Source organism: Polyergus mexicanus, unplaced genomic scaffold (genome assembly GCF_030449975.1).
Source record: "Polyergus mexicanus isolate NDT 795.1 unplaced genomic scaffold, iyPolMexi1.0 SCAF_15, whole genome shotgun sequence".
In the NCBI taxonomy this organism is placed as follows: Eukaryota; Metazoa; Arthropoda; class Insecta; order Hymenoptera; family Formicidae; genus Polyergus; species Polyergus mexicanus.
Window position 1 is genome coordinate 6,756,838 of NW_027223335.1, and position 27,843 is coordinate 6,784,680.

General features: G+C 37.0%; 6 protein-coding genes across 12 annotated transcripts; 4 read left to right on the forward strand and 2 right to left on the reverse strand.

Annotated features, from left to right (window-relative positions):
• Positions 1 to 313: 313 nt before the first annotated feature.
• LOC138939883 (dnaJ homolog subfamily C member 21) lies at positions 314 to 3,708 on the forward strand. Of its 2 annotated transcripts, XM_070308166.1 has the most exons (3): positions 314 to 588; positions 1,062 to 3,026; positions 3,620 to 3,708. In XM_070308166.1, exon 2 carries the CDS (start codon positions 1,121 to 1,123, stop codon positions 3,014 to 3,016), a length of 1,896 nt encoding a protein of 631 aa, XP_070164267.1. In that variant the 5' UTR covers positions 314 to 588; positions 1,062 to 1,120; the 3' UTR covers positions 3,017 to 3,026; positions 3,620 to 3,708. The 2 variants fall into 2 exon arrangements, with proteins under 2 accessions (XP_070164267.1, XP_070164266.1); XM_070308165.1 differs by lacking the exon at positions 3,620 to 3,708 and having other exon boundaries at positions 1,062 to 3,358.
• On the forward strand, positions 3,208 to 4,732 carry LOC138940012 (methyltransferase-like 26). Its single transcript, XM_070308461.1, has 3 exons — positions 3,208 to 3,291; positions 3,684 to 3,712; positions 3,868 to 4,732. The coding sequence occupies exons 1-3, from the start codon at positions 3,208 to 3,210 to the stop codon at positions 4,508 to 4,510; spliced, it is 756 nt and encodes a 251-aa protein (XP_070164562.1). The 3' UTR covers positions 4,511 to 4,732.
• Positions 4,733 to 6,044: 1,312 nt separating this feature from the next.
• LOC138939784 (ATPase WRNIP1) lies at positions 6,045 to 9,674 on the reverse strand. Of its 2 annotated transcripts, none has more exons than XM_070307957.1 (6): positions 9,471 to 9,674; positions 7,969 to 8,394; positions 7,589 to 7,777; positions 6,667 to 7,519; positions 6,289 to 6,510; positions 6,045 to 6,210 (listed from the first exon to the last, which is right to left on the reverse strand). In XM_070307957.1, exons 2-6 carry the CDS (start codon positions 8,254 to 8,256, stop codon positions 6,098 to 6,100), a joined length of 1,665 nt encoding a protein of 554 aa, XP_070164058.1. In that variant the 5' UTR covers positions 8,257 to 8,394; positions 9,471 to 9,674; the 3' UTR covers positions 6,045 to 6,097. The 2 variants fall into 2 exon arrangements, with proteins under 2 accessions (XP_070164058.1, XP_070164057.1); XM_070307956.1 differs by lacking the exon at positions 9,471 to 9,674 and adding an exon at positions 8,642 to 8,832.
• On the forward strand, positions 9,049 to 14,857 carry Rt (Protein O-mannosyltransferase rt). Of its 2 annotated transcripts, XM_070307953.1 has the most exons (7): positions 9,049 to 9,993; positions 10,975 to 11,165; positions 11,794 to 12,095; positions 12,444 to 12,618; positions 12,693 to 13,788; positions 14,020 to 14,321; positions 14,410 to 14,855. In XM_070307953.1, the coding sequence occupies exons 1-7, from the start codon at positions 9,886 to 9,888 to the stop codon at positions 14,594 to 14,596; spliced, it is 2,361 nt and encodes a 786-aa protein (XP_070164054.1). In that variant the 5' UTR covers positions 9,049 to 9,885; the 3' UTR covers positions 14,597 to 14,855. The 2 variants fall into 2 exon arrangements, with proteins under 2 accessions (XP_070164054.1, XP_070164055.1); XM_070307954.1 differs by lacking the exon at positions 10,975 to 11,165 and having other exon boundaries at positions 9,908 to 9,993; positions 14,410 to 14,857.
• Positions 14,858 to 15,244: 387 nt separating this feature from the next.
• Positions 15,245 to 18,373, reverse strand: LOC138939740 (BTB/POZ domain-containing protein 2). Of its 2 annotated transcripts, XM_070307841.1 has the most exons (5): positions 17,994 to 18,373; positions 16,649 to 17,604; positions 16,168 to 16,524; positions 15,851 to 16,027; positions 15,248 to 15,664 (listed from the first exon to the last, which is right to left on the reverse strand). In XM_070307841.1, exons 2-5 carry the CDS (start codon positions 17,549 to 17,551, stop codon positions 15,500 to 15,502), a joined length of 1,602 nt encoding a protein of 533 aa, XP_070163942.1. In that variant the 5' UTR covers positions 17,552 to 17,604; positions 17,994 to 18,373; the 3' UTR covers positions 15,248 to 15,499. The 2 variants fall into 2 exon arrangements, with proteins under 2 accessions (XP_070163943.1, XP_070163942.1); XM_070307842.1 differs by lacking the exon at positions 15,851 to 16,027 and having other exon boundaries at positions 15,245 to 15,664.
• A 76-nt stretch (positions 18,374 to 18,449) lies between these two features.
• LOC138939738 (Rho-associated, coiled-coil containing protein kinase 2) lies at positions 18,450 to 26,569 on the forward strand. 3 transcript variants are annotated; one of them, XM_070307838.1, is made up of 13 exons: positions 18,450 to 19,131; positions 20,118 to 20,441; positions 20,564 to 20,724; positions 20,820 to 21,158; positions 21,478 to 22,611; positions 22,804 to 23,104; positions 23,181 to 23,204; positions 23,484 to 23,890; positions 24,067 to 24,708; positions 24,789 to 25,202; positions 25,284 to 25,500; positions 25,609 to 25,831; positions 26,348 to 26,569. In XM_070307838.1, exons 2-13 carry the CDS (start codon positions 20,261 to 20,263, stop codon positions 26,433 to 26,435), a joined length of 4,131 nt encoding a protein of 1,376 aa, XP_070163939.1. In that variant the 5' UTR covers positions 18,450 to 19,131; positions 20,118 to 20,260; the 3' UTR covers positions 26,436 to 26,569. The 3 variants fall into 3 exon arrangements, with proteins under 3 accessions (XP_070163939.1, XP_070163941.1, XP_070163940.1); XM_070307839.1 differs by lacking the exon at positions 18,450 to 19,131 and adding an exon at positions 19,193 to 19,412; XM_070307840.1 differs by lacking the exon at positions 23,181 to 23,204 and having other exon boundaries at positions 23,475 to 23,890.
• Positions 26,570 to 27,843: the final 1,274 nt, after the last annotated feature.

A 27,843-nucleotide genomic window follows, 5' to 3' on the forward strand; every position in this document is an offset into this window, starting at 1 on the left:
GTAATCAGCTGTTCCATTTCAAAAGTTTCTAAATCACGCTAGTTTGGACGATATCTATAGAAAATACAGATCAATTGTTATTTTCAATAATAAATTTTCAATTTTAGATTAGATAATAAAAAAATTTTGGAAAATGTTTTTTTATAAAGAACAATTATTAACAAAATTTTGAAAAATTTTCAATAATGAGTTTTGAACATAGTAATTGATCGAATTAGAGAATGTCAACGAGATAATCGATCTTACGAAAGAATCGATTCTATAGGGTGCGTTCGGAAAGCACGCTTTTAGTTCTATGAATATGTTTCTGTCTTTGTTCAACTTTCAGTAAATAACAAAGATAGAACAACGCTTTTAGCGCGTTTTCCGAATGTAGCCTAATTGAAAATTATAACCTGGAAATCGGACAATTTCCATGCATGTATAAACGCCAACGATGCGTTAGAAAATAATCATATATTGATTGTAAGTGCACGACTGTTGATGATTGCATCTTTTTCTATGATTACACGAATTTCGGTCATTTCACATCAATTGCTCGTTCACTACGCGCAACATCTCAACAATAGGATCAATAAACATTAAAGGGTAAGCACATTGTTCTCTTGGCGCATTAAAAGTATCGACAAAAAATACATATGTCAGAACATTAGAATTGATTAAAAACAATCATCTCTTTGTGGCATGAAGATGTAGAAATTATTTTTAAAATCTTAATTTAGTAATATAAAGCTGACAATATTTTTAAAAGTCGAACATTATAAAAATAAATTTCACAATTAATTTATATTTGAAAATATAAAATATGATTTATTAATGACGTTTATTAATTATATAGTTCATTAACAATATCTAAAATTAGATGTTTTGTAATGTTTTATGTATTTGTAATATTTTTGGGTACTACCATATACAATATATTTATTTTACAGATCTTGTTTTATTATAAATTTATGGGAAGAATTGATAAAGTCTGAAATTATTTTTAATTGAATTAAATTAAGCGTTAGATTACCTGAAAGCTACTTAGCTTCATAGATTAATAATCTAAATTTTTTTAGCATACAGTTTGGTTTAAATAAGGAAATTGTGTCCAACAGTTGTATATTAACATACAACAATGAAGTGTCACTACGAAGTATTAGGAGTTGAAAGAAACGCTTCTGACAATGATATAAAAAAGGCATACAGGAAGTTAGCATTAAAATGGCATCCAGATAAAAATCTTGATAATCCAAATGAAGCAAAGGAACAGTTTCAACTTGTCCAACAAGCATGGGAGATACTGAGCGATCCCCATGAGCGTACCTGGTACGATAATCATCGAGAGGCCATCCTGAAGGGTGGTATTGGAGAAGATTACAAGGATGACTCTATCAATCTTTTCCCATACTTCTCCGCTACATGCTTCAAGGGTTATAAGGACGATGAGACAGGTTTCTACACCGTTTACCGAAACGTCTTTGAAAAATTAGCCACAGAAGATGCCGAATTTGCTGAAGACGACGAGTCCAATGACGAGGCCCCTGGCTTTGGGGATTCTCTGAGCTCCTATGAGGATGTAGTGCACGATTTCTACGCCTACTGGCAAAGTTACAGTACTAAAAGATCCTACGCTTGGTTGGATCCATACGATATACGTGAGATGCCGAATCGGCGTGTCTTCAGGCTCGCCGAGAAAGAGAACAAGAAAGTACGCGAGAAGGCGAGACGCGAAAGAAATGAGCAAGTGCGCAATTTGGTCGCCTTTGTCCGTAAACGTGACAAACGAGTGCAAGCTTATGCGGAGAAGCTGGCCGAACGTGCTCGCGAGAACTTTCGCAAGGCAGAAGAGCGCAGGAAGGCGCATTTGTTGGAGAGGCAGAAACTGTTGCGCGATCATAACGAATCCGAGTGGTCCAAGTTCTCGAATATTGAGGCGGAACTAGAGAACATCGAGGCGAATCTAACAGCAGAATTTGGAATGGACAATAAGGAAGCAACCACAGAGAACGATAACACACTTTATTGCATCGCCTGCAATAAAATTTTCAAAACACACAAAGCCTTTACGAACCATGAGAACTCGAGAAAGCATAAAGAAAATGTCAGCGTGCTCAAGCACCTCACAATAGATGATAACGAAGACCTCCGTGACAGTTCTCGTGAAAGCGATTCAAGCACAGAATCAACTTCTCTAAATAGGCCCAAGTTAGCAACAAACTCGCAAATACCCGATTTCTTACTGAATCCTCAGAGTGATATAAGACGGCCAGATGATGAGAATAATGGAGATACCTCTTCAGCCGAACTAATGTCAGACGATGAAAAAGATTCAGGATCGGTAAGCGAAAAAAGAAAGATGGATGATGGAGATGTTCCATTAGCTACAGAATCACAAATGGACGAAAGCATTTCATTTTCATCTAAGATAGAAAATGAGGACGATAACGTAACATCCGAAGACGAATTAATATCTGATCAGGAGGAAGAAATCCCATTGCCGTATCGTCAGAAAAAAAAGAAGAAAAAGCGGAATATTCTGAATCTACATCCTATGATAGGCCATGATGCTAGTGACGAGGACACGGAGAGTACTAATGAAGAAATGTGGCTATCAAAAAAACAACGCAAAAAATTACAGCAGAAGAAAGTAACAATGAGTAAGGTACAAAATAATGAGGAGACACATAGTAAGGAGAAACAACAAGCAAAGTGCGAAAACGAACTAGCAGAAGAGGCAGATATTGTTAACGAAAGATTGAAAGCTAATAAAATAAAGAAAGCATGCAAAAAAGAGGGACGAGAGAATAAAATAAAAAATAAAAAAGATCCAGTCATAAATGTTGATGATCTTACTCATTGCTGCGTTTCTTGCTCATTGGAGTTTCCTAGCAAAAACAAATTATTTGAGCATTTAAAGAAAACTGGACATTCTGTATATATACCAGAATTGATGAGAAATAAAAAGGATCAGCAAAAAAAAGAAAAGACAATGCCGAAAGGAAAAGACACTTCGGACAGGAAGAGACATTGAACTTAATGGAGTAAATTTCGCGTGCAAATTGTTGTTAATTATTTAAATTGCAGTTTAATTTATTATAATTCTTGTGACAGTCGCTTATGCAAGATATATGTCTTAATACATCATAAGAATCGTATTCTTTATGTATATATTGTACAAAGTATAAAAATATTAAAATACTGTAGTTCGAATTATGTTTGATGATGTCGAGCTATTATATCGAGTTTCTTTGCGACAATTATATTGATTTGGAAATGGAAATTAACAATCATAAATATGCTGTTAATGTGCTTTAACAGGAGCAATAAGAATTAGAATTATAATACATGTCACCATATTATAAACCACAAATGGTTTTATAATAAATCATTATATTCATCAATAAATACAATAGCTGATTAAAATAATATATTGTGAATTTACTGTACTATCATTCTCTATTCTATATTTTCCTTTTCTGATAATATTTTATCAAAATATATGTATTAGATTATTAGACTATTAAACAATCTAGTTTTTTAATGATAAAAATTTACGTTGCAATAACTTAATTTTCTACAAAATAAAAAATAAACAGTATATTTAATAATATAAAAAAATATTTTCATTTTTCAGGGTATGTGCAATCTCTCTTTGCTATAAATATAAACAGTAATATCACACAACTAGCATGACATAGAATATCACTCATTACACTATTAATCACAGGTGAGATTACGCGCTTGTAACACTACTAATGAGCATTTTATCTTCTTGTTGAGTTTTAATTCTATATGTTCTTCCGAAGAGAAAACATTGTATTATGCAAGCATGCTATTTGCAGCCGCAAGCTTTCTAAGAAATGAAATTATAAATTCTTCAAGGTCCAATACTATGGCTGCTAAAAAGCTCGTTTATCCTGCGGCGGACCGTAATAAGGATCCCATATTATCGATTTTAAAACGATACATCCAACGCGGCACCAATCAGACTTTTTTGGAGATATCCTCCGGTTCGGGACAACATGTGGCGCATTTCGCACCGCATTTTCCACATGTCACGTTTTATCCTTCGGAGTACGAGCCACGACTTCTGGAGAGCATTGCTGCACACGCAAACGGACACACGAATATAAAAAGCCCCATAAGAATTGATGTTACCGAAGATTACTGGCTGTGGGGTAATGGTATCTTCAAACCGAACAGCTTAGAATATATATATAACGCAAACATGATACATATTTCGCCGTATCAGTGCACCATCAGTTTATTTAATAATGCGGGACAATTATTGAAGCCAGACGGACTGCTAATTACGTATGGACCATACGCTTTTGATGGTCAGATCACACCTCAGAGTAATGTAAATTTCGACAAGTCTTTAAGATCGCAGGATCCGAGTTGGGGTTTACGAGATGTAAGAGATTTGAAAAAGTTAGCTGAGGAGCATAATATTAAATTAATCCAGATTGTGGATATGCCCGCTAACAATAATACATTAATTTGGAGAAAAATTATGCATTCATAAAAATTGCAATTGACGAGTTTCAGATATAATTCAATGGTTAAATAAAAAATTAATTATAGCTAAGGGCTCTCAAATATATATAAATTTTATTTTTATTCATTGCTGAAACATATATCGATGATTCAACTAAATTAAAAGATATTGATTCTCCAGTTGAATGCTTTACTTAAAGATTGCTATATATTCTTATCTAATATTGCTATATCTATATTTAATCACAATACGCATTGTACAAAATTTCCATAATTTCTATATTAATTTTTATGATTTAATCTCTGAAAGATCTGAAATTCTTAATTAATACAATATGAATTATATCTTTTTTTCTCATTAATATAAAAAATGTTATATATATATACAGGGTGACCCATTTTAACTTAGGCAGCCAAATAACTCGAAAAATAAGCACACTACGAAAAAATGTTTAGAATCAAAATTTTGTCATTTCGAGGGGGACGTACAATGACGTTAAAATGAGCCCCCCCACCCCTTCCCCTGGGCGGTGAGGGGGGGCAAGTTTGAAATCTTAAATGGAAACCCCTATTTTTTATTGCATATTCGGAATCTTTGGCTAAAAACACATACAATTTGTCTGAAACATTTTTCTCGATTCATGATAGATGGCGCTGTAATCGACGAAATTCAATTTCTTCGATTTCTCTTACTGAGAACCCATGCTTACGATTCTGCAATAAATTAACAATAAAAATACCACGTTTTCATTGTTAATACTCGAAATTAGTCTTAAAACAAACTTCTCATTATTTTTTATTACTCATTAATTACTTCTCAAGAAACTGCTTTTAGCGTAACCTGCCCTTTAGGCAACTTGAATGGTGCAAAGTACCGAGACATTTTGGACTTTCCATCTGATGGAGTTCCTCTAAGTATCCCTCCAAAATTTTGTCCATTTAGTGCCAAAGTCACAAGTGTTTATGTATTTTTTTAACATTTGTACTCTGATAAAATTCTGGTAAAATGGCAAATTATACGCCTACAGAAGTAGTCGATATTCTTATAACCTTTGGCGAATGTGGTAGAAATTACAGACTTACTGCCCGTACTTATGCGGAGCGATTCGCTAAAAGCAGTTTCTTGAGAAGTAATTAATGAGTAATAAAAAATAATGAGAAGTTTGTTTTAAGACTAATTTCGAGTATTAACAATGAAAACGTGGTATTTTTATTGTTAATTTATTGCAGAATCGTAAGCATGGGTTCTCAGTAAGAGAAATCGAAGAAATTGAATTTCGTCGATTACAGCGCCATCTATCATGAATCGAGAAAAATGTTTCAGACAAATTGTATGTGTTTTTAGCCAAAGATTCCGAATATGCAATAAAAAATAGGGGTTCCCATTTAAGATTTCAAACTTGCCCCCCCTCACCGCCCAGGGGAAGGGGTGGGGGGGCTCATTTTAACGTCATTGTACGTCCCCCTCGAAATGACAAAATTTTGATTCTAAACATTTTTTCGTAGTGCTTATTTTTCGAGTTATTTGGCTGCCTAAGTTAAAATGGGTCACCCTGTATATATATATATACATTACGAAATGTATCTTAAAAATAAAGCAATTATCAGCGTATTTTTACATTGTATCGTCCTCATCATCACCAAAGAAATCTAAATCTTCCAATCCCTCCGGCAGATAACTCAATCCAGACTCATCTTTGTGCCTCATATTATATCCCTTACTATACCCTGACATAACAGTTAAATTTATTAAAAATGTATATTTCGTATACTTTTTTTAAAAGAGATAAAAATTAAAATATTTACCTAAATCTTTCATGAGTCTTGTAGGAGCATTTCTTATATGTAAGGGCACTCCTGGTTGCGGGCCCTTATGCTCGGCTACAACTTTTTGTGCAGCTCTAAGTGCGTCTTCCATCAGTCTGGATTTTGGAGCTCTCGCTAAATATATTGTACATTGCGCCAAAAGAATATCGCATTCCGGCATCCCGATCATTTTGCAACCATGCATTGTGTGCATCGCTATCCCTTAATAAATAATATACATTTACATTAAGTGAACTATAAATTACATTCACAATTAATTACATTTCACAAATCTATTCCCTACACTCTCATATAATTATTATTAAAATATACGATTTATGAGTGTTAGCAATTATAAATTATGAATGATTTGCTAACCGAGAGCTTTTGGATCAGCTAAGCCGATATCTTCACTAGCCATCCTCACTAATCTTCGTGCGATATAAACCGGATCTTCACCGCCAGAGATCATTCTAGTTAACCAATAAAGGGAAGCATTTTCGTCACTGGCTCTAACTGATTTGTGTAATGCGGAAATCGTGTCGTAATGTTGATCACCCTTCTTATCGTATAACATGTGCGTCTTTTTCAGACTCTCCTCGATATCGTTCAGCGTTATTATGGCCGGTCCGACGTCCAGTAATTCCTCTTCATTCGGTGCTTTAGATCGCACAGCCATTTCTAATCCTCCTAAAGCTATTCGAGCATCACCATCACAAGTTTCAGCCAACCACTCTATCGTTGGTTCGTCTATAATAAACTTTGTATTATAGGACGATTCCATTTCGATCTTGTCTTCTTTTGAAGTACTTTCTTCACTTTGTAACGTGCTTTTATCTGATATATGTATTATACCTTCCAGTGAAATTACAGCACGTTTTAAAATAGATACCAAATTTGCAATGGATAATTTGTGTAAAACGATCACTCTGCATCTGCTTAATAATGCAGAGTTCAGATTGAATGAGGGATTTTCTGTTGTAGCACCAATGAGAGTGATGGTTCCTGACTCGACGTGTGGTAAAAAAACGTCCTGTTGTGTCTTACTGAACCTATGTATCTCGTCCATAAACACTATCGTTCGCTGCGCAAATTTAATATGATTCGCGGCCACACTAATAACTTCTTTTACCTCCTGGACACCAGCCATGGCCGCAGAGAGCTTAACATATCGGAGTTTACGACTTGCATCATTTTTGCACATGTGCGCGATAACATTAGCCAAGGATGTCTGTGAAACAAGAAAACAAATGTATACTTGTATATTCACACAGAAACAGAAAAATTTAAAGATATAAACCTTGCCACATCCAGGTGGACCCCAGAGAATCATATTGGGTATCTCCTTCTTTTGCAAGAGCTCTGATAGCATAGTGCGTGGTCCAAGAATATGTGCCTGGCCGACAAAATTTAATAATGATGTAGGTCTCATCTGTTCTGCAAGAGGTATACGTTCATTTCCACGCAATTTCTTGCATTCATTGCTTATCTGCAAATATAAAATTTATGACTCTAATGCAATATAATTTTTAAAGAAATTATTTAGCAAAATACAAGCAAATTTGGCATATATTTTAAAATAGTCGATCATTACAACCTGTGTGTTATTTGTGTGATTATATAAATATGTTTTATCAAACTACAATATTATTTAAATCTGTCTTAAGTAATAATAATTACACTTTTTTGTAGCATGTCATCCTTAACATCTTCTTCCTCCTTTTGAAAATTTTGGGAGGCAAATTGATCCAAAGAACTTTTTCTCTTTACAGCCACTTGATTCGCTTTTTTTACATTTGTTGGTTTTAACTTGCTTTTTTTGTTTATAGGACTTGAGTCTTTAAGCAAAATCGTGGTTTCATCTTTCACAGATTCATTAAAGAATAAGCACTTGTTAGCATGAGATTCGATAATAGAGGAAGCAAATTCCTTGCCACATATTGGACATGATATTTTATCAATATCCATATTTATATCAATAATAACATAAAATCTAATTTCTTTCCTTCGTTTTCTTGTTATTTAAAGGATAATTATCAACATTGTGCACAATAACAAAATATTGAAAATCTTAAATCTCTCTAAAAGTTTCTCTCAATAGAGTAGCTGAAAAATAACAAAGATAACAAATAGATAATAAGTAGACGATAGAAATATAAATTGATATACATATATATTAAAGCTTTTATTTTTATTAATTTATTAATTTATAATCAATTATTAATTTTTTGCTTTTATTGATTCATAATCAATTATCTTGGGATAAAAAACGTGTCTCGCACGAGAAAACGTTGCGGTCAACATCTCGTGACATCTCATTATGTATATCTATTATTTCCGGGAAATGCCTTGCCTTATAGCCTTATATACATGAAGACATGTCATTTCCGGAAGAGTAGAAAATTATTCGACTTCCGCATCATTTTTTATCGCGTAGACTTATTGTCACGTGTTGTTCTGCGTGCATTCGATTAGATTGGATCAAACTGAGTCGAAAAGTCCTGAACCATTTTGTTTTTTATAACACTTAATAAAGAAGTTATATAACGCGTGTCCTACAATAAGTCGTATATCGTTAGTCGTAAGCAAATTGACCAACCATAGTCGATTATTCCGAAAATATTCGACTGTGATTGGTTAATTTGCTTACGACTAACGACATACGACTTATCGTAGAATGGGCCTTAGTGAATAAAGTCTGGCCAATCAGCGCCAACTTTTAGCCAGGCGCACGTCGGTGAACCGCGCGCTTGGTAGCGTGCGGAGGAACACACTTCACGTTCGCCCAGCTAAAGATTGGCGCTGATTGGCCAGACTTTACTCAATAATAATTCCTTTATTAAGCGTTATAAAAAAAAAAAAAAATGGTTCAGGACTTTTCGACTCAGTTTGACCCAATCTACCTCCATCTTTCGTTTGGTCGGACTTACTTGTCGGACACGCTGTATATAATCAATAATCACACACGTTTGCCAAGAATGTTAACTGTGAAAACGAGCGAAATGATGAAGGAGAGAATACATAAATCAAAAACGATTAAAGTGTCAATGATAGGACAATGGAGAAACTGCAAGGATAAAACGCACAATCCTGAAGAAGAACGAACGCAGAACGAATGCGCAGAACCATCGCCGAATAGGATCCTCAGAGACGGTACCGTTATGTCAAACTCGTGTACTAACCTAAACCCACTCGTGCACGAAAGCGTGCATCAAGCTTTTGACGGATGAATCCGTCTTTAATTAGCACGTTGAAATCGGATTTTGAATCACGCGAGTGTTTCATTTCGAGAGTAGACTCGTCGAGAGAACATCTCGGAATTTTTCGAACAATCGCGATTATCTCTGAGCGGAGCACGTTGCGGTAAAGAGGTGGACCAGCATCCAGCTGCGTTGACGTGTGTTGGGATGACAGGAATGGAAGTGTTTTTCATGTGAAATGCGATCATAACGAGGAATTCGTTGAGTGAAAATTTGAGAGCAAATGCAGGGGATCGCGGACAGTTGACTTAGGATTGTCATCTTCTTTCTCTTCTTGGGAAAATCGGATAAGTGTGTGTTTTCTCTCTTTCTCATTCTCTCCGATACATCTTCCGCGATGATGGAAGTCCGGCGCAGGCGAACGAGACCGCAGGACGTTAAACACGGCACACACGTGGAAAACGATGCCAACGCGATAAATCAATCAAGAAATCAAAGGGATGAGGTAAGCCGCAATATTCGAAACGATTTTCTCGGAGCAATAAATTTAGAATGTAGTTACACGAAAAAAAAAAAAATTATGTGCATATAAGGATAAGGGAATCACTAAAAGAAACCTCACAAAGGTAAAAAAAAAATACGCCGAGTATATAAAAAAATCGCAACTTGTACGCAAAAAAAGTTTAATATCTATCCCTGCAAAATAACTTTAAAAAAAATTTTTCCTTGAAAAATAATTTTCATACAAGATAAAAAACTGAAAAATGATTTTCCTCTAAAAAATAACTCTAAAAAATAAAAACCTTTAAAAAATCAAAACTAAATAAAATCAATTGTTAACTAGCCAAGTATTTAGAAGCAATTCGGTTTATAAAAATTTGTAATTTGAAATAGTATTTGTCATTTAGAATGTAGTTACATGAAAAAAAAAAAAAAAAATTATATGCATATAAGAATAAGGGAATGCGGCATTTTTGTATTGGCTGAACATATTGAAAATTACGCCTGTGAATTTGTAAATTTTTAACTGCAATGTAAAAATTAGAATCAGTTCTGTCAGCACTTTGTTCCGTTTTTTTTTTTTTTTTTTTTTTTTTTTTTGAGCTTTAGAATCGAGAATCTTATATATTACAAAATATATGTGATATTATTGTTTGCCGTTTTGATAACGCATAAATTCTAAGAAAACTATTAGAGAACATGATATTCTTAAATTGATTTTGAATTCATTTGAGAAGGCGAAATTAAAAGAACGAGAGATGATAATGCGACATCTAATCTTTATATTTTATTAGAATTTCATATTATTAACATAATGAAAAATGGAATTCTTTTTATAAATATAGTGTAATAACAAAACAGTTCTATCAAAATTATATCTCTTATATATCTTATCATTTCATTGCTTTTTAATTATTTTCTTCAAAATTATTTATCAGATTTCATTACAATATATATCTATTAATATCTGCTATTTTATTGACAGCCACTAGACAATCCAATAGAAAGTAACGCAGCAAATACATCGGATTCTATTGAGTCAAAGCAACTTGTATCGAATGATGTAGGTTGTGCTCGGATCAAGATCAGCTTGGAGATCGATCTGATAGCGACAATTTTACTAATTACAGGCATTCTCACTCGCCTTTATCGCCTCGAGGAACCACGCAATATAGTGTAAATATTTACTTATGTTTTTTCAAGAAATAACATAAATGAGATAAGCAATTGATAATTGATGTTATATTATTATATGAAGATATCAACGTTTTGCCAATACCATAAGACTTTTATTATCTTCAATAACTTAACGATTATAAATTAATATACATATATAAAAATGTGCAATAATTATGTAATTAATAAAGATTTTAATTAATAAACAATCAATGAAGGCAACTAATATTAATATAAAAAATTGCGAATTAGGTTGAATGCTAACTGTAACTTTATTGTTAAAATCTTTAATTAAATTTATTATAATATGTAACTAATAACTACTTCAAAAATTAAGTAAACATGATTATAAAATAAATCACACAAGATTATAGTTTTCAGAAAGTTTTAATACACAATTTGCGCGCGCGACATATTTTATATATCAATACATTATTATCGTGTTATTATAGTTATATTTTTCTCTTTATATATATTTTTTTTAACACAAAATGATCAAATAAATTTCTCAAAATGTAAAATAATTGATCGAAAAATGGCTAGGACTTGAAATACACTTTAAGTTAGTTTTCACTCATTTTCTCAATTATTAGCTATTATTTAATTTATCATAATTAATTACATGTAGATTCGATGAGCTGCATTATGGCAAATATGTCGGATTATACATGAAGAGAACGTTCTTTTTTGACTCTCATCCGCCTCTGGGAAAGCAATTGGTTTCCGCCGCGGCATATTTGGCTGGATTCGACGGACAATTCAAGTTCGACAGAATCGGAAGTCCTTACGGTGATACGGTTCCTCTATATGCTTTACGCCTAGTACCGGCAATATGCGGTAGTCTGCTGATCCCCACGGGATATCATCTCATTTTAGAGCTGGGCTTGAAGCAATGGACTGCGACAATTGGCGGAATTCTATTATTACTTGGTAACTTTGTCTTGGGTAGAAAGTGCATTGCCCAAGAGATTGCGGCACATTGTTCTCTTATTTTTATTTCTAATTTCTTAATTGAAAGAATGCTAATATGGTAGATAATGCGGAAATGTAATATATGACTCGCATAATTCAAAAATTAAGTTTAAAGATTAATTTTGCTAAGTTCATGATTCGAAGATGAAAAATAATTCTCTGCATATATAATATAATTTACATACCATATATAAATTGTTATTTAGTATTTCGAGAATCGTTGTTCTCCGTGATATTTAACGCAATTCTACAATGCATGGTGTCCTCTATTAACATATTTTGTTAATACACTGATTGATATTTTAGACAATACGTTGTTGACACAATCCAGATTTGTTCTGATGGAAAGTATTTTGATGCAATTCTCTTTGCTTGGCTTGTTGTGCATCGTAAAATTTCGAAAAATTATGGACCGACCGACATCTGCGTCCTGGTGGATTTGGCTGATATTGGGCATCGTGAACTTAACATGCGCAATGTGGTACGATTTTATTTATAGTCACTTCCCGCACTCATTCTCGATCGAGTTTGTCTAATCAAAACCTTTTTTTGTAGTGTGAAATATGTTGGATTTTACTCAATGGTACTCGCGTTCTTTTTGATTGCTCGCGATTATTGGTCCCTGCTTCCAAAGAGGACTCTGTCAAATACAATGTTGTGGATTCATCTTCTAATAAGACTCGTCGTGTTGATCGCCGTTATTGCCATCGTGTATCTAAGTATATTCTATGTACATTTGGCGATACTCTCGAAAGCAGGGCCACATGATTCGGTCATGACGAGCGCGTTTCAAGCGAGTTTGGAAGGAGGTCTCGCCAGTATCACGAAGGGGCAACCTTTGGAAGTGACACACGGTTCACAGATTACTCTCCGACATACGTACGGCAGAGCTTGCTGGCTACACAGTCACAACCACGTGTATCCGTTGCGATATCCCGATGGTCGTGGCAGTTCTCATCAGCAACAGGTCACTTGTTATTCATTTAAAGATGTTAACAACTGGTGGATCGTCAAAAGACCAGATAGGAACGATCTAGTGGTGACGAAACCCAGCAAGCCTATCCGGCACGGAGATGTGATTCAACTAGTACACGGAATCACGAGCAGGGCGTTGAATTCGCATGACGTCGCGGCGCCGATGACGCCGCAAAGTCAAGAGGTGTCGTGCTATATCGATTACAATGTATCGATGCCGTCGCAAAATCTTTGGCGGGTGGAGATCACGAATAGAGATCACTCCGGCGATGCATGGCATGCGATACAGAGCCAAGTGCGGTTGATACATGTGCACGCGAACGGAGCGGAGTTTGCGTTAAAGTTCAGCGGCAGACAACTGCCCGACTGGGGCTTCAATCAGCACGAGGTGGTGGCGGACCGGCTGATGGACCAGACCAATTCCATTTGGAACGTCGAGGAGCATCGTTATACTAAGAGCGAGGACCAAAAGCAACGGGAACGGGATCTAATTAGCGCGGAGATGATACCGTTGCAGGCGACCACATTAAGCTTCTGGGAGAAATTTGCAGAACTGCAGATCAAAATGTTATTTGGCGGTCAGGAAGGTCAAAATAGCCATATGTATTCCAGTGGACCGCTCGAATGGCCATTGATGTCCCGGGGAATCGCGTACTGGGTGTCCAACGACAGCAATGTAAGTCGAAAAATTGCACACTTGAACGCTCGATATATCGATGAATGTATTCTTAAGATAAAATATGATGTATTTTAATTGCGTTCAACTTGTTTTTTTACGTCTTTTATTTTAACTTTAATTTTTTTACGTTTCTTATTTTAATGCTTTCAGTTAACTTTTTATCGCTAGATAAATTCACTGATTTTTATAAATTAAGCTTAAATCGCACTCACATCATATGATTTTTAGGCACAAGTACATCTTTTGGGAAACATCGCGATTTGGTACTCCGGCACAATTTCGGTAATTGTGTATTCGGGGCTATTAATATTTTATTTGATGAGAAGAAGAAGAAAATGCTTTGATATTGCCGAAGAAGAATGGGAAAAGTTTGTTAACAATGCTTATGTATTGTTAACTGGATACCTTCTTCATTTCTTGCCTTTTTTATTTGTTGAACGAACTTTGTTTTTACATCATTACTTACCAGCTTTTATTTTTAAAGTCTTATTAACAGCAGCAACAATTGATCATCTGTATTATTTAATTGGGTATGTTTTTCTGATTTAATAGTACAATTTATTAAATATAATTTGATTTTATATGAAGTAAATGTTAATTATCTATTTTCTATTTCAGCACTCATCGTCCATGGAACATTTCTTTATACATTCTAACATGTGGTACTATCGCTTGGATACTGTTTGTCATTTATGTATTTAAGAAATTCATTGTATTTAGTTATGGAACATCAGCTCTTAGTGCCAAGGATGTGATAAAATTGAGATGGAAAGATACTTGGGATTTTATTGTACATAAAACGTAAGAGTTTATCAAATTAGATTTAAAGGCACAAAATTTTTACTCTCTCGCATAAGATATAATATTTTTAATTAAAAATGTTATGTTCGAAATGCGTGACATTCACAAACGAACATTATACATACAAATTAATGTGTTTTTATACAAAGAGATTTAACAGATATTATTACTTTTAATGCGTACATATATATATGTTATGAAGTATTTTTAATAGAGTTATAAGTGCCACAGATAGACTAAATGATGTAATGATAAATACTTTGATAAAGTAAAAAGTTAGATGAACATTTTTATAGACTGATAATCTATTTTGTAAGATTTTATTGGTCTTTATTGGCTTTTGCCATATTGCAAAAGTCACGAATATAAAAAAAAAAAAAAAAAAAAAAAATGTAAAAAATAAAATACGTATGTTATATTTTATAATTGATAATTTAATACAAACTTTTTTGATATTTGTTTAACAAGTAGTAGATCTTGTTAAACTGTATAATGCAAAGATATATAGATAACACAATTTTAAATAAATTATTTTTTATAAGTATCAGATTAAGATGAGGAAAGAATTGATATTGGGATATAAGGAAAATCATAACAAATGGATGTGCAAAATTTAATAAAAGCATTTAAAATACAGATTCTTCTCTTTATATTTATTAAATGTTGATATTCGCGCCGTATAAGTTAAAAAGGTTTTTATTTGTACAGAATAAATTATATCTTTATGCTTAAAATCGAGTATATTTGTACATTTTTTTCAAAATTTACAGTGAAAGATTGCTTTGAAAAATAAGAAAATGTCACAACAATGCAATGTACAATGTAAGAGTGGATTCTTTTTATTTTCATAAGTCCAAAAGTATGTACGCAATTCTTTTTTCTGTCATGTTCAACATGATCGAAGACACTAATGATATGTGAAAACTATAGATCGAATAAGACCGTCACGAATCGCATGTGCACTATTACCAACTCCGAATGAGAAGAACACAGAATCACAGGACATGTTTTGGGCACAAACTCCTACTGGATACCATCCAGCCTTATTAAATACCACGCCAACTCGGTAAACCTGTTCGTAACAGAGTAATATTTTCATGATATAAATGATTGAATATAATATATATCTGCAAACGATCAAACAAATCAAGAATCTTTGGCACTTCAGAATGAGAATATTATTTTATGATTTTTGCAAAAGGTAATGACAGATATTAATTACATGGTAAAAAAACAATTATATTGCAGTTACACGAACCTTATGCTTTTGAATGTAAACTGGTCGATTAAAAGTAATTTCCACGAGAGTGCCGAAATTCGCTTTAGTGGTGAAATGTGTGTACGTCAAACGCGTGCCGTCGCAGTCGAGAAGATGAGCGTACAAGATTTCGGTGTAAGACGTATCACCATGTATAGCGTGAGTAAAACTGCTCGCCTAATAAACGAATTGCATGATATATGCAAACGGTAATTACTATTATTGCTCCCGGGCCATGTACAGGCCTGTTTAGCCCTTGGCCAAACTCCTGGCGAACGGTAATTAGATGGACATAATAACTAATCTCTCTAGCTTACCGCGGCGATTTGCGTGGGAACTTGTACACCCACTACACAAATGTTCTTATCCACACTGAACGTGACGGAACAATCCAGTACGTTTGTATTCAAGCAATCTGTTTGTTGAACTATCGATCTGAGGCAATAATATTTTGGTCCTTCGCGTACGAGCACTGCCGTGGAAGAGGAATTTGGTAAACTTATAGCATTATTCATGCCTTGTTCATGTCTCCCTCCGAATATCGGTGAAGTTTCCCGCAATGTACTGCTAGGCTCCCTATCATTTAGAAGGCCAGTACGCACCGGAATATTCAATTGACCATATGGATTAAAAATCAAAGGTCTTGTTTTTTCCTCTTCTAAAAAAGAAAACCCCTAAAAGAGAAAAAACAAATAAGAAAAGTGCTGTAATATATACTTTTTCACTCTAACATATATATATCTTCTTTTAGCAAAATGTTGTTCTTTAGCAACTATCCAGAGAACTTTAGTGACTTACTTTGGGAAATACCATAGTAGCACCATTTGTAGTTTGAGACTTTACTGGCTTTGGTCTGCTATTTGAATTAGTACAGAAACCTTCGGGCATAGGTGTTTTGTTGTCAGTACGTAATATATTCATTAATATATCAAAAGCCTCATCTTTCGTGAGCAGAGGAGACATACCAGGACCCCCCGCAAACTCTTGCGGAGTCAAACTCAAAAATCTTATCTTTGAGAGGGCATTTCCAATAACAGACTTTAAAGATTTTCCATTGGTTGGATCAAGAGATTTCCTAGAACATTCTGCCTTGGCCCATTGTTCCAATCCAGTAAATAATTCTATCTCCGAACTGATCTGCAAATCATCTTGGTCCAAGACCTTGAGAAGTGTTCCCAGCTCCACATCCTCCCAACTAGATTCCTTTAATATTTCGTTCGTCTTTGTGCGTATGATCTGCAGACACTTGTCCATCAAAACAGGTTCTTCAAACAGTTGAGCAAACTCGTACGCTCTACATGCTTTCTTCGGCGAGAGATCTGACCAGAGATACTTTGTGCATTCCTCTACTAAGCATGGCAGCATATACTTCTTGGCGCAATAACACAACTCACAAGCCAACTCGAAAGATCCTAACTCTACTTTGTCTGTATATATATATTCCAACAAAGCCTTAAACGCTTCAGGCTGAACATCCTTTATCGGTATCGGATCATTCTTTTCTGCCATGCCGCCAAAGAACATAGCCTCGAAAACTGGACTAGACATTGCCAGAAACAATTTGTGGCCTTTGAGAGTCTGTTGTTGAGGTTCTTGACCGACGATAAAGTTGCAATCGGACCATTGTCCAGTCTCCAGCAAGTACTGGCCACGCTCCGAGAGTTTCTGTTTGCTGGTCTGCCAGTCGCAGAGCAGGCTCATCTTTACGATACAGTGTGTTCGCTCGTGCGTGTGCGTATATACACGATTTTCAGCTGCAATGTGAACACAGAGTAATGAGAATGGACTATGACAAGTGAAGTAAACTCGCGAACACGTCCGTTATTCGCCAAGACGTATTTGTCACCCTGCCTTATCTTATCTGCCAGATGGACGTATAAAGATCTGCGCGCTTAGGGTATATAATTGTCACGTCAATGCAATATGAAATATTTCTCAGCGGGTTTTAAATATCGATAGCAATCTGATTCTGTAACATGTCAATGTGTAATTACTCTACTTGACAATCATATAAGAATATATGATATTAGATTGAGACGTGACGTTATGTACAATATATGTAACGTGCATAAGATCTTTATACGATCGGACGGCGACAAAGATGACCCGTAGATGACGCACGTACATATATATATATACTCACCTATTTTTGAACAACACACGTTATCGCTATAAATACGGCGTGGCAAGACTCAAGCTGGCCAAGAAGAAATAAGTCCACGTGAGAAGAGAGAAAGAGAGAGACAGAGAGAGGACAGCCGTATCGTGTAAATGTGGAGAAACGTCGTACGCGGGGAAAGATCAGCCACCTATCCTAAGATGACTTGGAGAATAAATGGTTCTCGATGACACTTTACACTTTCGCGCTCGCACACGAAGTGCAGCGAAATCGGGCAATCGAACGGATCTCTCGTCGTGATCGTTGTTGTCTATCTTGTTCCAGTTTCGACGCGCCAACTGTCATCCGAACGCTACTGACTGAATGCTACGCCATCTTAGACTGACGGACGACCGACCCGACGACCACTGACGACGACGCCCCCCCCCTCCCCTTTCCCTCCCCCTCTCTTCCTCTATCCTTGCTTCTTCCAAGGCTCAACCTTTCCTCCCTCCTCCTCTAACCGTCCCGTTTCAACGCTTTTCGGAGTGGTCGATGCTCGCTCTTCGCATCCGCGATCCGCGACGATTTTCCACGACACGACGTGCCTGTCGCTCTTCCCCTTCCCTTCCTACCCTCTGTTCCTTCCTTCTATGCCTCTATTACCGCTAACGATACGCGTACGAGAGTCGCGCCAAGTCCCAAGGTCCCAAAGTCTCCTCCGGGTGATTTCAGACCGAACACGTTCACCGCGACGATCGATAATCCCGCGGCGCGGGTAAAAGAGCCGCGGAAGTGGTGCGCTTGTACAGTAGCGGTGCCGCGTCTCTCCGTCGTCGCGGCTAGCAAAATGCGAAAGTCGTCGTCGTCGTGAGTAACGCCGAGAGATCGCCGATCCGGAGTTTGTATCGCTCGCGCGATCGAACGGCGCACGTTATTGAAAGCGGAGCGCGCGAGAGAAAGAGACGGATAGAGTAAGCGTGAGGAGAGGGAGGGAAAAAAGCGGAGAGAAAGAGGCTTTCGACGATCGTTGTTGCGAATCGCCACCGATGGTTCACGCACGGTTCGGCCGTATACACCACGCGAGATAATGCGCCTTCCTCTACCCGGGGCGCCCCTCCGGATGACATCGTCGTCGCCAGCCAACAACGGGACGACGTAGGGTGACGTCGCGACGTACGAGGTACGTGTACCCCGATCATCCTCATCGATCTCTCATCCCTCTCGTCGCCGGTGCGGTAATCGCGAGATGTGCGAACCGCGGGATACCTTCTCATCTCCTCGGACACGAGGGGCTGATCTCTCCCCTCTCCTCTCCCTTACACGATCGACGCGATGGGATACGCGAGTGCGCGCGCTTTATAAGCGTTTTTCGCGAACATCTTCCCCGTCGCCGTCGATTCCCGGGGAACGACGATGCGAGAGAGGCGAGGCCTTCCGCGTCTCACTTGACGTTCTCTCGCCGTACGTGTTCCATCGTAAACGCTGCTACTGACGTAACCCTCATTCGTTCGAACGCTCCTCTTCGTTATTACCTCCACGAGTGTCCGTATGAAAAAGCGCTCAACGGGAAGGATCCTCGTGTATCGTTGTATCGTTTGCCGATGTTATTGCGAGGAAAAAGCGTCGGATAACAATATCGTTGCTGGGATCGCTCTTTGTTACACGCGCACGAATCGTTGTCACCTTGCAAATTACGCGGCTGAGTCATTGTTCCGTTAAACACGGTACCGCGACGTGTATTTTTCTCGCATCGAAATGCTCTTGTCGCTTCTGTCATTTTTGTTTATCAGCAAATACGAATTTGATTCCGAAATTATATTTATATAGATATTTATGTAACACAAGCTACGTTGGTGAAATGCTAATCAGCAGAATTTCAAATTGTTTCGTATTGTCACTGTAGCGCTGTCATAATGTTGCTGCTTTCATGTTCTATTCTATTATATAAGAACTAGAAATATTGCCAAGTGTTATAAGTGCATATGTTATCTGTTTTTATTTTTCTCTTAAATTTGTGATATATTTTTATATCTAGCACATAAAATACAGCGACTAGAATTCTATACATCGTTAATATAATTACACACTTTTTTATTATGAGAAAGACTTGTTTACTATATTTCTTTATATTTATTTACTTGTTTGTTTATGGTTTTATTTGTTTAGAAGATATGGAAGGTCCGTTGAGCATCACTATTACACATTGTTCAAATCGATGCTACTTTTAGCCTTGAGTTTGGACAATTTTTAATGCGATAGAAGCGGTACATTGTTGAGGCACAGTAATCCAAACTCCTATCAAAGGAGAGATGGATACCGTGTGCGATGAGGATAGGCGGAGACGCCTACGGGCTTTGGAGGAGAAGATAAAGGATCCGAGAAGTGTCACAAATATCGATTGCTTATTAGATACAGTCCAAGCTTTGGTATTAGATTGCGATCATGCGAGCGTGAAACGTATGAAAAATATAGAAACTTATATGAATAGATGTAAGTATTGTTTTATAATGCTTAATACAAATGTAATGTTTCGTAATCTTTTTTAATTCCACAAGCGAATAGGTGTGCTATATATATGAGGAGAATGAGAATATTTATTTGTGTTTTTACAGATGACTTCGTAGCACAAGAGATTTATAAAATGCGAATGCGTACGGATGATTTTACTTTGATAAAAGTAATCGGCCGTGGCGCATTTGGAGAGGTGCAGTTGGTTAGACATAGATCTACGCAAAAAGTTTACGCTATGAAATTACTTAGTAAATTTGAAATGGTGAGAATATCTTTGTTTGTTCATTTTCGTGCATGTCATGAAAGTTTGTCTATTATATATTTTTCCTTATTCGAGATTTCACGTTATTTTTTTAGATTAAAAGATCGGATTCCGCATTTTTTTGGGAAGAGAGAGACATAATGGCTCACGCAAATTCTCCGTGGATAGTCCAGCTACACTTTGCATTCCAAGATCAAAAGTATCTCTATATGATTATGGATTATATGCCGGGAGGAGATTTAGTGAATCTGATGTCCAATTACGAAGTGCCAGAGAAATGGGCAAAATTTTACTGTGCCGAAGTGGTGCTTGCATTAGATGCGATACACCTTATGGGTTTCGTTCACAGAGACGTGAAACCGGACAATATGTTGCTCGATAAACATGGTCATCTAAAACTTGCCGACTTTGGCACGTGTATGAGGATGGATGCTGTGAGTTTAACCTCTTCTATTTTTTATTTTAAATTAATTAGGTTTACATTTAAACACTATTAATAGAAAACATTTTGTAAAGATATTCTAATTATGTATATTAAGACAAACTTTTGAACCATGATTTACTTTAAAGAAATAAAATTATCTTATATTTAAAATGTGAAAAGGTAAACTTATAATATTGCGAGAGTATAAACTCTTTTTCTTTCTCTCTCTCTCTCTCTCTCTCTCTCTCTCTCTCTCTCTCTCTCTCTCTCTCTTTCTTTTTCTCAGATTAAAACTTCTTAATTTTAATGTTCAAATGCTTGTTTCGCAGGACGGTTTAGTACGGTCTGATACAGCGGTTGGTACACCCGATTACATATCCCCGGAAGTTCTGCAATCGCAAGGCGGGGAAGGAGTATACGGTCGCGAATGCGACTGGTGGTCCGTAGGTGTTTTCCTGTACGAGATGTTGTTCGGTGATACACCGTTTTTTGCCGACTCCTTAGTGGGGACATATTCAAAGATCATGGATCACAGGAATTCGTTATACTTTCCTCAAAATGTCGAGATTTCTCATTCGGCGAAGAACTTAATATGCGGCTTCCTCACTGATAGAACGAAACGCCTGGGTCGTAATGGCGTCGATGAAATTAAAAGCCATCCATTCTTCAAGAACGATCAGTGGACTTTCGATAATCTAAGGGAATGTGTGCCACCGGTAGTGCCCGAACTTTCAGGGGATGATGACACTAGCAATTTTGATGATGTCGACAAAGAGGACGGAACAGAGGAGAGTTTCCCAGTACCCAAAGCTTTTTCCGGAAATCATCTGCCTTTCATTGGATTCACTTACTCGGGAGATTACCAGCTAATGTTCTCTTACGGCAAGGAATCCGTGGACGGATTGGAGAATCATGTTAATAATGGTACCACTGATGATGTGAAGATCTCGCAGCTGGAAAACTTGCTAGATCGTGAAAGACGGCAAGTAGAGACGATGGAGTCGAGACAGAAAGCGTTGAACATGCAGTTGGAAGCAATGACATGCCGAGAAGCTGAGCTGCGTGAAGAAGTAGGCAGAGCGGACAAAGAATTGACGCTGCTCAGGCACAATTACAAGGAGGCGCAACGTAGAGTGGAGCACGAGACGGAGACTCGTCGGAAGGCGGAATCATTGCTGGTGGAAGTGAAGAAGAAGTTTGACGAGGAGCAAACAAGGCGGGCGCGAGATGTCAGCAATTCGCAGCAAACATCTGAGCGAGTAACGACATTGGAAAAGCAGATCAAAGAGATGCAGTGTAAACTAGAGAGAGAAACAGAAACAGTGACGAGATTGCGCAAGCAGGCGACGGAAATCACTGTGGCGCGTCAAGCCGCCGAGCAAATGGCGAGCGAACTTCAAGTTGCCAGGGCTCAGCTGCAAGCGCAGCGTGATAATTTGCAACAAGAGGTTGCCACCCTCCAGGTACAATCTAATTTTCTTTTTCTAATTAGAAAAAAATCTTGTGTTTTTTGCAAGATGTGTAAAGTTTTGAAAAATTATAAAAATATTTTTTTCTCCAAAAATCTATAAAATAATATTCAAAATTTAAAATAAAAAATTGATTTAAAAATAATTTATCTTTTATACATGAAATGTTTTTCCGTTTTTCTACAGGGCCAACTTTCCAAGGAACGAAGTTCAAGATCGCAAGCATCATTGTTGACGGCCGAACTAGAGACACGTCTTTCTGCCTTACATCTCGAGTTAGAACGTAGTCGTGAGAAGGAGGAGAAGGCGACTCTGGATAATAGACAACTAAACGAAAGAATTTCCGCGTTAGAAAAAGAAGCTGCTAGTTTAACTCTGGAATTAAAAGCTGCGCAAGCGAGGTACAATCAAGAAGTTGTGGCGCATCAAGAGACGGAGCGTTCGCGCATTCTCTCCAAAGAGGAAGCTAATTTGGAAGTTGTCAAAGGTACTTGTTTTAAATTTTGAAGATAGAGACATCATATTTCTGATAAAGCATATTTTATTTTGCCTATGCAATGCAGGGCAAAAGAATGGAATTTTCGAAGGTAATATATGTGATCGGCGAATTCACACTTTCTTTTTTTATATGCTAGAATATATTCTGAAATATCTAAATTATTTAATTTTATATTTATAAACTGCATTTCTGCTATTTTGTGCTAATCTTTTATGTGTTTTCTTATTATTGCTGCATATTTGTATGTAATGGCAAATCTATTTCTGTACGTACATATTCTAATCTCTGTATTTATAAATTTAAAGAAATGCATTTCATATTGTTACTCATGTTATGCATATTGGTTTATTACAAATAGCTCTACAAGCGAAATTAAACGAGGAGAAAAGCGGAAGACAACGCGCGGAATTACTTGCGCAGGAAAAGGAACGTCAGACATCTATGCTCTCTGTCGATTATAGACAGATACAACAACGATTGCAAAAATTAGAAGGTGAACACAGACAAGAAGTGGAAAAAGTCAAAGTGCTGCAGGGCCAAGTTGAGCAGGAACAACAGAAAAGGAACGTCCTTCAGACCGATTTAGGTCAGCAAACGTCCGAAGCGGGAAGACTTCGCGCTCGCGAGCAACAATTGGTTGGAGAGGTTGCTCAATTGAGGGAAGCTAAGCGGCAAATAGAAGAGGAGTTACATCACTTAAAAACGCAAAGGAACGTCGATCAGCTACAGACGAAAGAATTGCAGGAGCAATTAGAAGCCGAAGCTTATTTCTCGGTATGTAATAACAAAAGTTTGTCACATATATGATCTCAAATCTGTAATTATCGAATAATGAACAAAAAAAATACAAATAAGAAATATTGAATATAAGAATAAATATGAAACTTATTATAACAATATTATCGTGAGTTTAGATTTTCAGGGAGGATTATAACTTTTGTGTTTTTCAGACTCTTTACAAAACACAGACGCAAGAATTACGCGAAGAGCTGGACGAAAAAGTGAGACTGCAGCAGGAATTGGAGGAAGAACGTAGTTCTCTGGTTCATCAGTTACAATTGTCTTTGGCGCGCGGTGACAGTGAAGCGCTGGCCAGGTCCATAGCCGAGGAGACCGTAGCAGACTTAGAAAAGGAAAGAACCATGAAGGAGTTGGAATACAAAGATGGAGTAGCCAAGCATCATCAAGAGTTAAATTCAAAGGAACAAATTATAAACAGACTTAAGGAGAACGAAAGCGAATTCAAGAAATCGGTCGATCAAGCTCTGAAGGAAAAGGAGGATTTGGGCAAACGGTTGAAAGAAGCGCAAGAGCAACTTGGCAAAGCACAGTTCAATGTGGAAGAAATTGAAAAGCTAAGCAGCAAGCTAAAAACTGAACAACTGTTGAAGCAGCAGGCGGTGAACAAGTTGGCCGAGATCATGAACCGGAAGGATCTTTCGTCGAGCGGGAAGAATAAAAACAAAGCATCTGCTGCAGATCTCAGGAAGAAGGAGAAGGATTGCAGGCGCCTGCAACAAGAACTCACTCAAGAGAGGGAAAAGTACGGACAATTGGCAGCTAAATGGCAGAAAGATTTGCAAGATATGCAAGTAAGCGAGATATATCTTTACTTGCATTTTATATATTATATATAATTGTTTGAGTGCGTAAAAATTATTTTTTTTCTCAGGCGCAACTTGTGGAGGAAAATCAGGCAAAGCTAAGGCTGCAAATGGAACTGGATTCGAAGGATTCAGAAATAGAAACGCTGCAAATGAAAATTGCGTCGCTCAATTCGGAAACTGCAAGCGTCTCGTCCATCGAGAATGACGACGCTGAGGATTCGGTTTTGTCCGAGCATGGTACGATGAGACTGGAGGGTTGGTTAAATGTGCCAAACAAGCAGAATATTAAGCGGCACGGCTGGAAGAAGCAATATGTTGTTGTCTCCTCCAAGAAGATAATTTTCTATAATAGCGAAAACGACAAAATGAACGCCGATCCGGTTCTGATATTAGACTTGAATAAAGTCTTCCACGTTAGATCTGTTACTCAGGGTGATGTTATCCGAGCCAATGCCAAAGATATACCCAGAATATTTCAGGTATCTATTTTATTAATCTCGATTCTTTGAATTGCCATACTTGCATCACTTGTATTGAACACTAATTAATCTCGTTTGCAGTTACTTTATGCCGGTGAAGGTGAAGCGAGGCGGCCCGGCGACGAAGGAAATACACTGCCTGGAGTGGATTTACCGCAGCTCACAGATAAACCCGGCACTCAGTCGCTGAAGGGTCATGAGTTTGTGTCAATATCTTATCACATGCCGACGACCTGCGAGGTCTGTTCGAAACAGCTCTGGCATATGTTTCGACCTTCGCCGGCTCTCGAATGCCGAAGTACGTATTGTATCTATTATTATAATCGTTTACATATGGATTTAACTTCTACATATGTCGCTCTTTTATCCTTTTTTTATATAAAACAAAATTCGCTATTATACGCAGGGTGTCGCATTAAGGTTCATAAGGAACACTTGGATAAGAAGGAGGATGCCATAGCCCCATGCAAACTGCACTATGATCCGAATAGCGCTCGTGAGTTGTTGCTGCTCGCGGCGAATCCTGAGGATCAGAAGTATTGGGTCTCGCGGCTGTCCAGACGCGTTCAGAAATGCGGCTACAAAGCGAACTCACACGTAGATGGCACGGGGCAGCGCGTTTCGCCAAGGTAGCGTAGCCGATGCTGCTGCTCGAAGTGAGCGGGGACTAAGTAGCTCTCTCTTATTTTGTGACATCGCATGATGTGGGTGTAGAGAGGTTAGACTTGTTTGATTTTTTTTTCTTTTTCCTTTTGTATCATTTCTACACCAGTCTTGTGTCATATAATTGTATATATTAGCACAATGCATGACATTGATTGTTGTGAATGATTATTGAAACTAATTGAACAATTAAATAAAATCAGAAAAGCAAATACTAAAAGACAATGTGTATCAATTAAAAGTAGCATGTCTCATGTAGATATTGTACCGCACAACGAAATTTTTGGCGCTTCCTACAGAAACAGGTTAGCTTGTGCAAGTTTCTCCACTCGTACTATCATATAATATATACATATTATTAAATTATCATGTTTGGAGGGCGTTTTATAGCTTTATCTATGCAATGTTTTTTTATTTGTGTTTTTGAGATTGAATGATATATAAATGACAGATTTATATGATATTTTATATTTTTTTTCCAGGGAATCCACGAGGTCGACTCTGAAGCCATATTTATCGGTGCAGCAACGATCCGCGACATTGCCAGCAAACGCCAGCATGGGCAAGTGATCTTGGAAAATGTTAATATTGGCGATTAAGAATTCCGCTAACGATCTGCTACCGCATTTTCCGCGTTAATAGTAGTGATGTCAATGAGAATCGTGGTAAAAAGAACTTTTACAACCTCGTGATTTTCCCTGCACACCTGAAGTAGACAACTGAAGTAGACTGTCAATAATTTTCTAGATCAATGTGAAAATAATTGAAATAGCGATTACGATCATAATGTGACTTTTGCAGCTAAGGATAAGTGAAATTCAAGTTTGAGTATCGCTGGAGAAAACAGGGTTACTATATATGTAGGGGTGATAAATGGATATGACGATAAGGATGGAAAAAGATAGGATGCCGTGTCCAGGGTCATTATCGTGTTCCCGGGACAATAATTGAATTAATTGAAACGCGCCGTGTTCCTCATATTTGCTGGATCGTTTTATCATGAGCGACATGTAATAATCTTTTTGGCGTTCGTGATATTCGCGGCAGATTGTGAAACGTTCTTTAGAAGAATGGTTGAATTTCTGCAGTGATTTTTTTTGGATTAGAACTCTCTTATATTGAACTTTGTATACGCACATTTCTTACTGCCTTTGATAACGATTATCGATAAATTGTGATGGAGACTTTTAGCTTAAGGCGTTTTTTCGATGCTTTAAACCGATTTCGGAAGCTTGGAAAAAGAGTATATATAGTATTTTGGAATTATTTTATATATACACAGAATGTTCTTTGAGGACGTATGTAGGTATGTGCGGGGATCCTTTGCTTTTAACATGAGTAATAGCGAGGATTTATTTAACATTTGATAGTTGAGATGTGTTTTTGGACAGAGTTTAATTTCAAGAAGGTGTAAATAACTGAACACATGTTCGAAGATCAATGTTTTTATCGAAATTGCGGCAAGTGAGTTGGCTCATGTCAGCGGACATCGCGAGGAAGAAGTAATATTTGCGAAATTGACCAGAATGTGTGTGGTGTCTGTAAGAACTATATGAGTACACAGTAATGAGTGCCAGCTTGTATAGTAGAGATAATGATTACGGTTGTACTTTAAAAGTTTTTATTACAATACACGAACTAATGACGTCCGCTATATATCCCAACAGAGACAGAGAAAGACAGCTAACGAGAGGACAAACTAACAAAAATATATCATGCATAATTTAGAAGCTCAACAGCTTCGTCATGGTGCCATACGGCTTAGCCATTTTTGGCATCGAAAGAAGCGATAGAAAGAAAAAAAAACGAAAAAGATATTAGAAATCGTATTAGATATTATTAATGCATCATCGCCGTCTGTGTTCTTTCCAAGATACGTTTGTGAGACATTGCGTTGTGTCGAGACTCATCGCAACGAAGAGAGCCGCTTCCATCAATGTTAGTCAGCTAACTGTGGTTAATATTCTTCTTTCCCATA